Consider the following 14,064-nt stretch of genomic DNA (forward strand, 5'->3'; position numbering starts at 1 on the left):
AGAGGTCTGATTACACTCTTTGATTTGATCGGTAACCGAAGTACCGGCTGTAGGATGTCCAATCAGGGTTCTCACAAGGAGACAGCGTGGTGACCAATCGCTGGACAGCAACCATACAGGCCAGCAGGGGTGGGGTTTTATCCAGCTTTCAAAGAAAGCTCGTGAATATTTCAGAACGAGAGTCGATGAAAAGCTAACATAAATTTAATGCTTCACTTCTGCACGTGTGACTGTAGAACAGTTTTCCAGCCTGATGTGTTTGACTCCGTGACGTAAAAGTGCTCACTGTACGCGCCAAAATCAGGTCCTCAACAGAAAGCCCTCATTGGTTGCTCGGGACTCTGAAATTAACAATGCATAAGCAGGACATAAGAGTACTTAGAGTTTAAAAACGATTCAGTAGGTGAGGAGTGTTATAATGTAGAGCTGTGATTAGTGTTCAGTGGTATTGTTAGGTTGCCTATGAGGCTTCAGGGAGGCTGTGGGAAGATGACAGTTAGCAGCTGCCACAGGCTAATCGCTCGGACAGGGTGAGGCGGACTCTCGTACTGGTGTTCCAGGAAACAGGACTCACTAAAACCAAAGTCAGTGATAATCCATCTGTCAGAGCAACAACTGAGACTAACTTTTGATTCTGCAAAGGAAACCGAACTTGAAGGTGGATGCAGACTCCACCTGTTCTCCATTCATCACAACAGGAGGGTGGACCTGTGTCTGTCCACTACGAGTTCTTTGGTTTTAAGGACGTTCTCTGAGCGGGACAGGTCGTCTGCCGCCCTCTACGCTGTCTCACCTCCATCAGAGATGAGCCCAACCACGGTGGCGTCATCGGTATATGATGAAGACGGTGGTTGGGTGGCTGAATGCGCAGCCCTGTGGGGATCAGGTGCTGAGTGACAGTGGGGGGGATCTGAAGGTAAACAGTACATGTTTTTGCTTTTTTAAGCCTGAAACCTCTGTGGGCCGTTTAATTAGCCCGCCTGTAACACCAGTTTAATGGAAATCAGTTTGGACTCCATGTGTCTCTCAGGTTTGGGTCTCCTGCTATTCTCCACCAACTGTGCTAGAATTAGACTTTGGCTCTGGCTCGTTGTGTTAGCATAAACGTGTGTCAGCATTTCACTCTGCGTGCTTACATGCTGTTTGACCTAAACGATTATTTACCTTCAACAAAGACGAGAACACATCATTAGCTGTGAAGAGTTTCTCGTTCACGGACGGCAGCCGTTACTGAACGCTTGATGACATTTAGGCTACGTTCACTCTGCAGGTCTTGATGCTCAATTTTTTTTTGATCAAATCCGATTTTTTGTCTGCTCGTTCACACTACAAATAAAATGCGACAGCAAACGCGCTCTAGTGTGAACGCTCAAAGCAGCCGCATGCGCAAAAGAAGACGCCACACACAACGCGCTCTGTTTAGACCCAGAGCAACAGTATTGTTTGACTGATGGCCCTTAATATAAAGACTTGTTTTGGACTTTTATTTATTTATTTTGCTTTAAGTTATAAAGTTATCTACATTTGGCCTAATAATGATCCTTATTGCTGTTTTAGAGGAGCGCTGCTTCAAAGGATAGTTGCAGATTTCTGTCAGAATCTGCAGATTATACAGAACAAATAAAATGTTCACGTTTCTCCAACGTTGTCTTCCCAACAGTTTCACCGAATGGACAGGAAGCGTTCGCGATGTCCGGCGCTGATAATTGGCGTCTGTCTTGTGTCGGTGACGTAAAAGACGGATTTAATGCGACATGACCATCAAACAGCAGCTTTCTGAAACATCGGATATGTATCGGATTCAGCACCACATACGAAAGTGACCCAGATCGGATTTGTGCCGTTCACACTGTCACACCATGATCAGATATGGGTCGCATAGGGTCAGAAAAATCGGATTTGATGCGCTTTGGCCTGCAGTGTGAACGTTAATGATCAAATCAGATGATTGGTGGTTAAGTTCTGAACACAATCTTCAAATTCATCCATTTGTTATGCCGAGCTAAGCTAATAAAGCGTCTGGAGATGAAGACTGGAAACAATGAAACCATGCACTCTTGTTCTAAAACCAGATCTAAAACATTTCTAATTTTTCATGTGACTTCATCCAAGTGTCACTGCAACCTGAGACAGATGAGGAGGAACGTTCAGCAGTAAACCACAGCGACGAGGTCGCTCCGCTCTCTTCACTGTACTACACGTGATTATTCACTAGCCAATTAGCAATCAGCAAGGCCATAAATCTGAGCTCTAAGAAGATGTGAATACTTCATTTCCTGCTCTGCTGAACAGGAATCGGATGAGAAATAAATATATAAACGTGGCGGGTGAACACAGACGCCGCGGCCGCTCCGCTCATTTCCTCGCTCGCCCTCTCTTTTATGAAATGTGTTGAAGGAGGCAGCTGCTGTCTGACGCATGACAGCAGATTAAACCGTGTGAGGAAATAAGAGAAAATGTGTGAAGCTGTGCGATCGCACCGTGAAGGTGTAGTGACTACCGCGGGGAAGTAAAGTCCAATTAATTTGGTTTCCATTAAACTGAGTTTCAGGCGCAAAAGGAGGAAAACATCATTTTGTTATATAAAAATCAAACGTTCTTTCAGGTTCATCCTACGAGTGAAATCGAGTTATTTTTATGGTTTCTGAGCCTTAAAGCAGAAATCCAACATTCGGTTTCCTCTTCCTGTTTTTGATCAGTCAACGCTGGGTTAAAAAAAGCCTTATATCCACAGTAAGCCCCGCCTCCTCGAGCTTTAACCAGTAATCTGCGATTACTAATCGTGTCTTTGTTATGTAAACAATCACATTTAAAGTGTGCAACAGTGTGGAAACAGGCGTACATCAATCCTACTGATGATGTTTGAACTTCTTTGTTATTCCCAGAACATCAATTATCACCAGTTTGTCAAAGTTGCTGGTCACCACCATGATGAAGAATCTGTCACAGCTGGAGAGGCAGGCTGGGTAAATGTGCATCATGTTATGTCTGTGAAGGTTCTCAGTCATCCAGGTCATCGTAGTCAAAGGAGCTTGGAAAGAAAAGCGTCTGGACTTCTTTAAGTTACTTGAAGACGTTTCACCTTCATCTGAGAAGCTTCTTCAGTTCTAAGGTCAAATGGTGGAGAGTCCCAGATTTAAACCTAGTGGGAGTTTCCCCCCACAGAGGGACAAAAGGACCCCCTGATGATCCTCTAATCGCCTGAGCCAAGGTGTGAAACTGGGTGTGGATCTCAATCAGCCAGAGTTTCAGGTGAGCTCATTGTGAAACCTGGCCCCACCTTATCACCTGATTTCCTGAGGTCAGATGGCCCAGGATGTGAGTGGGCCTTAAGGCGTCTGGGAAGGGAACTCAAAACTGGATTATAGATGGCAGAGAGTTGGTGTCGTAAACCACCGCCTCTGTTCAAAGATGGTCGCTCACAGTGGACATAGATGCTTCTTTCACTCCTCTTTCAAACCATCTGTCCTCTCTGTCCAAAATGTGAACATTGGCATCCTCGAAAGAGTGACCTTTGACCTCAGAACTGAAGAAGCTTCTCGGATGAGGTGAAACGTCTTCAAGTAACTTAAAGAAGTCCAGACGCTTTTCTTTGCATGCATCAAGTTACTTTTTGCACATTCCTATTTTTGCAGTTTTTGCACTTTATGTAGTCCTGTGCTGTCACATGTAGCACCGTACTGTACTGCACCACTGCACACAGTTGGAATGACAATAAAGCCACTTGACATGAAGTGAAGCTGTTGCTGGAGGACGCCTGCAGCCGACGGCGCTTGCTCCTTCTTCTCGTTCTCGTCTTTGGCCTGTTGTTGCCGCCGGTTGGTGTTTGGCAGCGTTACTGGTGGTCGCTGTTGTTGGCCGGTTGTGTTGGTGTGTTGTAAGCTTGCGCTTTGTGTGTCAGCGCTACCGTGCATGCTTACCGCGTCTATATTTTTATAAAAATCTACAATGTTTTCCTCAACAACACCTCACAAACAAAATGTGAGCAGTAATTAAATTAAGATTGTTAGTTAATTATTATTGGAAGTTTCTTGTAGTGCAACATTGGAATGAAACAAACCATTAAATACAACATTAAACTTCTTCCTGTTATCGGTCTCTAATGTTTGAGCGAGTGCAGTTACCATCAGCAGCCTGCAGGAGGACATGCGTCTGCTGCCCATCAGCCTACTAATGTCTCATTTTCCTGCTATTTTCACTTGGAAACACTCAACCCATTATTTCTATTCAATGGGGCAGAGTGACCTGCATTCAATACGGTTATAAGAACCTACTGGTATTTAGAGGCCACCTACTGGTTACATGTGTGACACTGATGATGAGTAATAACAGTCATTTAAGGCTGGGAGCATGAGAAAAGAGTAGAGATCTACCTGAAAGGTGAAATGGTTTTAAAAGCACGTCACACGTCTGCTGAGCACCACTCCGAGACGACTGGAGGATTATTACTCCACAGATACTCATCTTAGTGCCGGGATATGAAACTTCAAGTGGATCTGAGAGCAGGAGTCTGTTTTTTCCAATTATTAGGTGTTACAGTAAAAGACACTGACTTTATTTATGGCTGAATTCAGCTGATAGGTTTTTAATTAACCCTTTAAAACCGCTGCAACCGCATGAGTTTCCTTCCACATATAGCTTTGCAAAAACTGCATAAAAAGCACTTGCAGCAACAAAAACATAATATTCCAGAAACACGCTTTGCCGATCCGGTCAGCTGTTCATAACTCTTCCTACGTCCATCAGCGTGAACTATCGCATGTCCGCCATGACCTGCCCGAAACCGGAAGTGACGTCATTTTCGCGGAAATGTAGTTTTTTACCATCAGGGCCTCATGAGCCTATACTGGTGATTTTAAAAGTTATCTTTGACTTTATGACTTTCTGTGTGGTTTCTGGGATGCTTAGGACTCATATTGCACTGCTGGAAATAGTTTATTTTGATGCATATGCTGCTTTTTTGCAAATTTGCATTATAATATTTATTTTTGTTTTTCCTGCAGTGTATAAAAATTGGTGTATTTCAAAAATAAAACTATGAAGACACTCAAAATAAATTTCCTGTGGTGGGAAACTATTTTGTGCAACTTTTTTGTATTTACAGTTTTGAGGGATAAGCCTCTTAAATTTCTCTAACTAGAAATATATGTTAAAAAAACAAAAACGATTTTCAATTTTTTTGTAGTTTATTGCACTTTTTTGCAATTTATGTAATTTCTATGCACTTAATGCAGACATATTATTAAAATCTGGGCTATAATGGTTGTATTGATGTATAGCAACTTGAAATGCTCCCAAAAATGGCTCCACAGCATGTAAAAATATAATATAAGCTCTGGCGGACTTGGTTCTATGGTAGGTCTTAAAGGGTTAATGAGAAAGTACTGCAGCTCTTATAGATGTAAGATCCAATAAGCTGACAGCGTTGTTTTGGTGGGAAATCTCACAGACCAACACGACTGGATAAGACGAGCTTGATTTATACTGAAAAACAAAAACATTTGACACAATCTGGGGAATCTTGTTGGAAATATGTGGAAAGTTGAATCAACCCAAAACAGCTTTTTGTCATTTTATGTCTCAAAATTCATCCTAAGGGTTGACTTGATAAACCGGGCTGTGCACACCAGAGTTTGAAGCGCATTAGTGTGCTGCTCAGTGAACACCTCAGTTACAATACTACGTTTAGCAAACCCAAACAGCTCGTACTTTTCTTTGAGTGAATGAACATCACTGCAGTGGTGTTACAGAGTGACCTGTTCTGCTGCGAGTCGCCTCGTTTAGACGAAGGAAACCAGCCGCTGTGGCAGCGTGAGCAACACTTCACCTTTTTTTAAACAGCGTGCAACAAAAATGCAATTTGTTCCAATAACTGTTATTCCAGCTCCTTCAGTTTGAACTCCTTCAGCACACAAGCACAGCGCTCGTTTCTTTGACTCCCTGCGTTATTTCTGCCTCGCTGTTTTCACCGGGTTTCTTCTCTCCTGTCATTTGCATCTGTATTTGAGACGCTTATAGAAACCCCACAGGCTTTTTGCTTCCTCACCTCAACAGTCTACGCCTCAGAAAATAATAATAATTTTAAGAAACAACTAACTGAGACTTTGACACGTGTCCTGATCTCTGGAGACGTTGGAGAAGGAGGCATGTAGGTATAGAAAGATGACAGGAAAGAGTCTGTGCGCTGAAACGACAACTGTTGAAGGATGAAACGATGCTCAAAGAGCTGCAGAAGGGGGAAGATTTTAGTTTTTTTGTTGCTAATGCACAACCAAGTCCTGCAGTTGTACTTCTGAGTAAAAAAAACCATATGTGGGGTAATCAGGTTGTTAGATTTAACTGTTGCAAATCGGCAACACCCGCCTGGAGAGGGTTAAAAGTCTCAGTGTGCCGTAGGTGCTGAAGATTCCAGACGTGGGAATGAAGCCCGTGATTATAACAGTCAGGCTTACATTTCATCTCATTACGATAATAACCAGGGAATGAAATTAACACTCGAACATCCTGTTGGGGAGCCCGTGAATACCCTCAGGAGCTGAGACACGTCAAATCTGTGCTGCGTTAACTGCCACACATCTCCACAGTGGGAAGACGTTTCCACGCGTCCTCTTTTAACAACACCAGCAACCCCAGAAACACGACTGAAGCCATGTAGACTTGTACCTGCCCCTGAACCTAACAGCGTCAGTGACGCCTTCATATCACGTCCGAGATTCTTTGTCATGACCTCAGTCAGTCCAGACTTCAACTCGGCCGTTCACAAACCTTCGTATTTTTCGATCAGAGGTTGGGGAGTTGGGAAGGCTCAGCGCCGTTGCAGGTTTCCTCCGTGTGTGGAGCTCTCACTGTGGTTCTCTGGAGCCTTAAAAAGTCTCTGTGACCGACTGATGATGTCACTGACTCTGGTTCTTTAGGTCGCGGCGTGATGTGCTGCTGTTTGACATCTTTCAGCCTGCTTCACTTCAGCAGGTGTGACAGAGATCAGGTCTGGATCGTGAAATTGAACTCTGCATGTTGCATTTACTCGGTTATCTTTTGTCTTAAAGTTTGTTCGATGAACTGAAACAACATGAAAGTAAGAAATCAGAATGTGAATCCTTTCTTCACAGTTTCTCAAGTTCAGCATGAATCAGTTTATCAGTTTGTAACTTGCTTCATATTTGTGATATTTGGGTTTTATTCGGACTCGCAGGTTAGGTTCAGACACCAAAAACCTACATCAGGTTTAGGAAAGGCCCAACGTTAAACAAGTATAACCTGCACTTACATTTCATTTATATATTTTAGCATCCTCTCCTTCGTTATTGTGTTAAACTCTGAGTATTTCCAGTCTGAGCTAGAAAAACAAGAACTCGTGATTAGGATCTCCAACTCGAGCCAAGAATAAAACCTCAACGTGATTTCAGGGAAACTACAGAATAAAACCGGTTACCTGACCAGCTGTTACTTGACATGTTTCTTCTTCACTCACTATGTGTTAACAGACATCTATCTGTTATTAACCTCTGTCTCTCTTCCACAGCATGTCTTTATCCTGTCTTCCTTCTCTCACCCCAACCAATCACAGCAGATGGCCCCGCCCCTCCCTGAGCCTGGTTCTGCTGGAGGTTTCTTCCTGTTAAAAGGGAGTTTTTCCTTCCCACTGTCGCCAAAGTGCTGCTCATAGGGGGTCATATGATTGTTGGGTTTTCTCTGTATGTTATTGTACGATCTACTGTACAATATAAAAAGCCTTGAGGCGACTGTTGACGCTGTATAAATAAAGTTGAATTGAATTATTTCAGGTTTCGTTCTCTGCGCGTCTCCAGTTGGCAACGCAGACGACTCTTTACAAAAAGGACGTCAGTCTGCCGCTGTGCGACTGTCCCCTTTACGACATGAACCCGGCACATCACAAAACTAACTTATTAAAGTTCATAATCATTATTTACCTCACACAGGGTCTCACAGCCCCTCAGTTTATCTCCGTTTGACACGAGCTGTTGAAGCTCCTCCCTCTTTACACCAACTCGTCTCTATGATTGGCTTCCCCTCACAAACAGAAGGCCTGACCAGCAGGTGGGTGGGTCCACATCTCTCCCACTCATCCAGCTTTGGAACAGGATGTGTTTGACAGAAAATAAGGAAAGGTGGAGTAGATGCCCTCTGAAATGTAACAGGAGGAGCTGGGAGTTGGTAAAAGTGACTCTTCTCACCAGTTTAACACCCAGTTCACAGATGACAGTACTGGGATGAGTTTTCGGTGCTTTCGGTGTAAAAGCAATCAGGTTTGGTCTTCACCAAACAAACAGCCACGGAAGCGCCGAGCTCTCCAGAAAGAAAAGGACGCAATCGCTTCCCTTCTCCAGCACGTGCCAAACAGCGTAAATAAGACTTGACTCGACCGAACGATCTTCCTTAAAACGAGCGCCAATTACAAGCCCGAGTCGGCCTCGCCCGCAGCGTCGTCGCACGTTTGAAATTTAAATCCGAGGCGACGTCGCGGGATGATAGACGCAGCTTTACGAGAGATTTGAACACAATCCCCAGTGATGAGGCGATGCAGATCACTTTCACACGTGGAGGACTCGCTATCTGCTGCTTTGAGGAAAGATCCCCGTCTTCTTCAAAGGGTTGCCACGTAAACAGGTGGTGATTTAAGATTGGAAGACAAACAGAGAAAAAGGCAGAGACGGGAGGAGGGCTGAGGTGCACGGCGCTGATAACGCCACAAAAACAGCAGATTGAGTCTAAATGTCAGAGAGATTCTGCACTCGGGTGAACTTTACACGACCAGTGTCCCCATTTCCCTTTCCATCTGTATACGGCTGTGCAGCTGTGTGATGCTGCTCTGCCTCCCCTCCTCCAGAAAGAGGCCTCTTTATGCATTCAGCTACAATATAGGGGCTCAAAGTGAGCAGCACTCAGACTCAGATTAGGCTAAATTACCGTTCGGCGCTGCTGTGCTCCGTGCACCGACAGGAACACACTTTTAGAAACATCTCTTTTCCTACAAAAGCGCCGACTCTTGAACATAGAGGAGCTGCCATCCGGGCAAAATCACAGAGGACTCGTCTTCCTGCCTCCTGTCACAGATTGCCTCAAATAACAAAAAATTAGGGAGAAAATGACAGAATCGTCGTCACGCCATCAAACAGCTGGAAAAGGCTGTTAAATCTGTCAATTTCATTGTGTGAAATCTCAGTTTTGTGGGTCTCGGAGCAGCTGGAGGGACTGCAGCTTCTCCGGTTTGAACAGGTTGAATCAGTGTGTGTGACGCTCACAGGAACATCGACGGAGCGGCGGCCGTCTGGGACTGAGGACGGACGGCTGAGACATTCCCAGGCTGCGCTCGGATGCAAAAACTCTCCAGCGAGATTTGTCTAATGAGCAGCGAAGGCTCTGTGTGAGTCGGTGGTCTCTCGATGGACCGCACTCGCTGTTTGTTATGTTTGGTTCACTCGGAGCAGAATCCACCGCGCATGAAGCGGACGTGGGAATCTGACTTACCTGGAGACGAGACCGGGCCGTCCGGCCGAGTCACAGTTTTCAGTAGAAGAGTCCAAACTCGAAGGGTCGGGCCGCGAGCGTCCTTGTTGTTTTATTCAATGTTCATGGAGTCAAGAATTTCGAGACTTAGAGGAGCTCTAATTAATATTCTACCTTGGGCAAAAGACTCATAGACCGCACTGTGGTGCATAAGATAAGATAAGATGACCTTTATTAGTTCATCTTATCTTATCTTATGCACCACAGTGCGGTGGCCATCGTTTGCCTGCACACAGAATACGCAAAAAATCCATGTAAATGCAAAACTCACCACTCCCCCGAGTTACCAGACTTACAATCCTTACTTCGTCCAGATCTTAGACGGATGGATCAAGGGACCGACCAAACTTTCCAATCACAACTTGTATAACAGAATCATCAAAAGTGATTTAGCCTCCAAACCGGGAGGAACATACCGCCCACGAACTTAGTTTCTAGTTAAAACTTAAAAGTAGGGATGGGTACCGGTATCCGGTGCCATGATGGCACCGGTTCTGACATAAACGGTAGTAACCAGACCGAAAAGCAGCGCACATTTCGGTGCTTTATTTCCCTGAGCTGTGATACACTTTAGATTCTAGCCAATCGTTTTACGTTTCCGAGGATAGTAGGCGGGTCCAGGTACGTACGTTCTTTTAGAGCAGAGCTACAGATTAAAAATGCCCAAGGCGAAGCGGTCAAAGTCTGGCTGTACTTCACAGCAAAAGATGTAAACTCAGCAGCTGCAACAAGTGCTTTAAGCTGATACTGTGATGCTGTCAAAGGAGGTAACACCTCAAATCTGATGAAACACCTGGCGACGCATAGCGTTTTTTTAAAAGCCGAGAAATGCGCCGTATTTGATAGCTTGCTGCGAGACCTCACACCGAGCACATCTACTGCGGGTGTGGTGCCTGTTATCGGACCCGGAGTTAGCAACATCCCCCAAAAACCCGAAGAGGAGAGTCCTGGCCCCTAGCCCTGCCAGTGTAGCAGAAATGATGAGGATGATGATGCAGCAGCAGCCGTTCTTCTCTGCGTGAGTAGCTTAATGTTGTTCGTGTGTAATTTACGTTGAGTAGGCTAACCACGTTATTACATTAATGCATGTAAGGTGAACTAGCAAACACCATCATAGCTACATGCAGCTGTCTTCTTGTTTGATGGCAGATACTCCCTTCACCCTGGCCAAAAAGGCTAAAATGACCAAAGAAAAAGTGGGAAACAGTTAAACATGAGAGGTTTTTGGACAAAGTTTGTGTTTTTTCCATTGTTTAAGCTGCTTCCAGCCAAGAGTGATGCCATATATGCCCCATAGCTGCAGAAAAGGCTAACATTGTTATCTTTTTACAAAAAAACAGCTGAACATGAGAGGTTTTTGGACAAAGTTTGTGTTCTCCATTCTTTAAGCACCGGTATTGGATAAAACCTAAACGATACCCATCCCTACTTAAAAATCACTTCCAGAAATCCTTTTAACGGACCGAGTGTCTCTTTAACAAAAGGAAAACACTGGAAGAAAATGTGCATACGTCCCTGCTTTAATGTGTTTCTGACGTTGAGGCTGCAGTGTGTTATCACAGCTATCTAACTGTTAGACCAACGGCTCAGCTTTGATGCTTTGACAAAAAAATTATATTAGTTTTATAAATGACTCATCTCCTTGTACCCATGAAATGTCAGATAAAGAGCGCTCCTATTGTTCTCGCTGCGCTAAGCTTTCAAAAGCAGCCGCCATCTACAGAGAGACACACAATAAAACAAATGTTGGGAACGCGTTCTTCATCAGAGCTCGCAAACTTTTTAAAATACCGCAGCCGCTGTTAATCACAGTGTTTCGTGGCTTCATTTGATTTCTCCAGCAGATATTTGTTATCTGTCACTTTCAGATCATTTTGACACGCTGGTTTTTTGTCCTTTTCTCACAGGTATTTTGTTCAAACACGTCTTTATACGCGATGATGGTGCTGAATATAAAGGTTTCTGCATCAACACAAACCCAGCAGCTTAGCTGTGTAGCCGTAGAGCGACTTCTGAGACTCGTCCACACAAAAACAAACGTACACGTGAAACGTGAGTGAAAGACGCACCGGGGGTTTTTGTTTACATCATCAACATCCGATAATTTCTCAACAAAACAACCATTTTATGCACACGTGTGTCGTTTGGTTTATTTACTCACACAACAGAGACGATGTCACCTCGTTGGACCTGGTAGTTTCTCACACTCCAACGATTCAGCAGGACGACGTCACACTTGGACCCCCCGTCTGGGTTGAGGAACGGCTAAACACAGAACCACAAACACAGCTTATAGAAAACCACTGTTCATAGATGTTATGTGTGCACAATCTTTGCAATGACAGGAACCTATTAACCCTTTAAGACCTACCATAGAACCAAGTCCGCCAGAGCTTATATTATATGTTTACATGCTGTGGAGCCATTTTTGGGAGCATTTCAAGTTGCTATACATCAATACAACCATTACAGCCCAAATTTTAATAATATGTCTGCATTAAGTGCATAGTAATTACATAAATTGCAAAAAAGTGCAATAAACTACAAAAAATAGATTTTTTTAACATATATTTCTAGTTAGAGAAATTTAAGAGGCTTATCCCTCAAAACTGTAAATACATAAAAGTTGCACAAAATAGTTTCCCACCACAGGAAATTTATTTTGAGTGTCTTCATAGTTTTATTTTTGAAATACACCAATTTTTATATACTGCAGGAAAAACGAAAATAAATATTATGATGCAAATTTGCAAAAAAGCAGCATATGCATCAAAATAAACTATTTCCAGCAGTGCAATATGAGTCCTAAACATCCCAGAAACCACACAGAAAGTCATAAAGTCAAACATAACTTTTAAAAACACCAGTATAGGCTCATGAGGCTCTGATGGTAAAAAAACTACATTTCCGCGAAAATGAGGTCACTTCCGGTTTCAGGCAGGACATGGAGGACATGTGATAGTTCGCGCTGACGTCTAATCCAATGTAGGAAGTGTTACAAACAGCTGATCGGATCGGCAAAGCGTGTTTCTGGAATATTATGTTTTTGTTGCTGCAAGTGCTTTTTATGCAGTTTTTGCAAAGCTATATGTGGAAGGAAACTGTGACCGAGGACAAGCTGATGGCATAAGATGTAAGTACAACTCCTCCGGTTTCATATGCAAAAAAATTATTGTGCTAGCTTACATGGTTGCAGAGCTACCGGGATTTAAAAATAGTTACGCAAAACAGAGCGTGCCCGCTCTGACCGGCTTTAAAGGGTTAATTAAAAATAATCTCAGTTCTTATGGTCGTCTCCTGGGGTAGCACTAAACTGATTGGGAAAACAGCTCAAATCTGGCTGATAGCAAGACAACAGTTTGTGGGTGTGGCCAAAAATCTCTCACGTTCAGAAGCCAGTCTTTGCCTTCTGTGCAATTTTGAGATTTATGGCCGTTGAAAAGTAGCCGCCGAACAAGAAGACTAGACTGGAAGGAGAGCAGCCGAGTTAAAAATCAGGTATGGTTTGTGAGAGCGGTCCCCAACCTCGAGTCGTTCGGTACCAGGCCGCGAGAGTTGAGGTTCGGGTGTGAAATTTATGGTTTTCAGCATTTTTATCGTTATTTTTTTATCGCTTTTATCGTTAACTCAGTTTCCCTGCGTCTTTTCCTGTGTGTTTTATTACCGGTTTTATTTTGCTGTATTTATCTCTGACACCTTAAAGGCCAGTCCGTGCGGTGTGTCGCGCAAAAAAGATTGGGGACCGCTGGTTTATGATTTTAGTTTAACTTGACACGACCAGGACGTCACTTTGTGGGAGAAGACGAGCACACGGGGAGCCAAGCCTGGTGAGGTTGGGTTGCTTTTAAATGTACACTGCGCGGGTGAGAGATGGCATCAACACGGTCCGGGTCATTTCTGCAGAAGGTTCTCCCAGGGGCGCCGGCGAACTCAGGACTCGGTGCAGTCCAAAGAAACAAGCAGCACTCAGCTGCTCACACACTGGAGCTAATGGACCATGTGTGGGTTTGAGAACTGTAGACTCTGAACTGAAAACTCCTCCATGGTCCAGAGACTGGACAACGGTTGTCACAGCAACCGCAGTCCTGTTAGTCTTTTATATGATGTATACGCATTCCCTGTTTGAGGGAAAGTTTTCCCTTTTCCATACGAGTTGGCAGTAACATCCAAACTTTCTCTTTCTGCAATCCCAGAATGACTCCACGATGCTGAGATCGGGGGCTTTGTGGGGTCCACGCCATCTGTTCCAGGGCTGCTTGTTCTTCTCTGCTTGATGATAGTCCTTTATCACTCTGGATGAATGTTGGGGCTCATTGTTGTGCTGCACAATGCATCCGAGATGATCCCACGCGTCCCCGATGGGTAGGAATCTGAGCATCAGATGCATATAAACTTTTTGCACAGCAGAGTGCATTATCTACAGAAATTATTTGGCTTCCCGCAGAGTAAACAGCAGTCACCGTGCTCTCACACAACACATCAGCACAACCAGTAAATAGAAAGGGAGACACACATCCGTTGGCGAGAAACTTGATG

At 44.1% G+C, this 14,064-nt stretch overlaps 1 protein-coding gene across 1 annotated transcript in view; it reads right to left on the reverse strand.

Annotated features, from left to right (window-relative positions):
• immp2l (inner mitochondrial membrane peptidase subunit 2) overlaps positions 1–14,064 on the reverse strand; it is a 210,543-nt gene that overhangs the window by 159,073 nt on the left and 37,406 nt on the right. The window contains exon 3 of the mRNA XM_087844576.1: positions 11,690–11,793. Coding sequence (XP_087700702.1) covers positions 11,690–11,793 — 104 coding nt within the window. The remainder of the gene's footprint in view (positions 1–11,689; positions 11,794–14,064) is intronic.

Source organism: Neolamprologus brichardi, chromosome 7, assembly GCF_056152115.1.
Source record: "Neolamprologus brichardi isolate AB-2024 chromosome 7, ASM5615211v1, whole genome shotgun sequence".
NCBI classification, from domain to species: Eukaryota; Metazoa; Chordata; class Actinopteri; order Cichliformes; family Cichlidae; genus Neolamprologus; species Neolamprologus brichardi.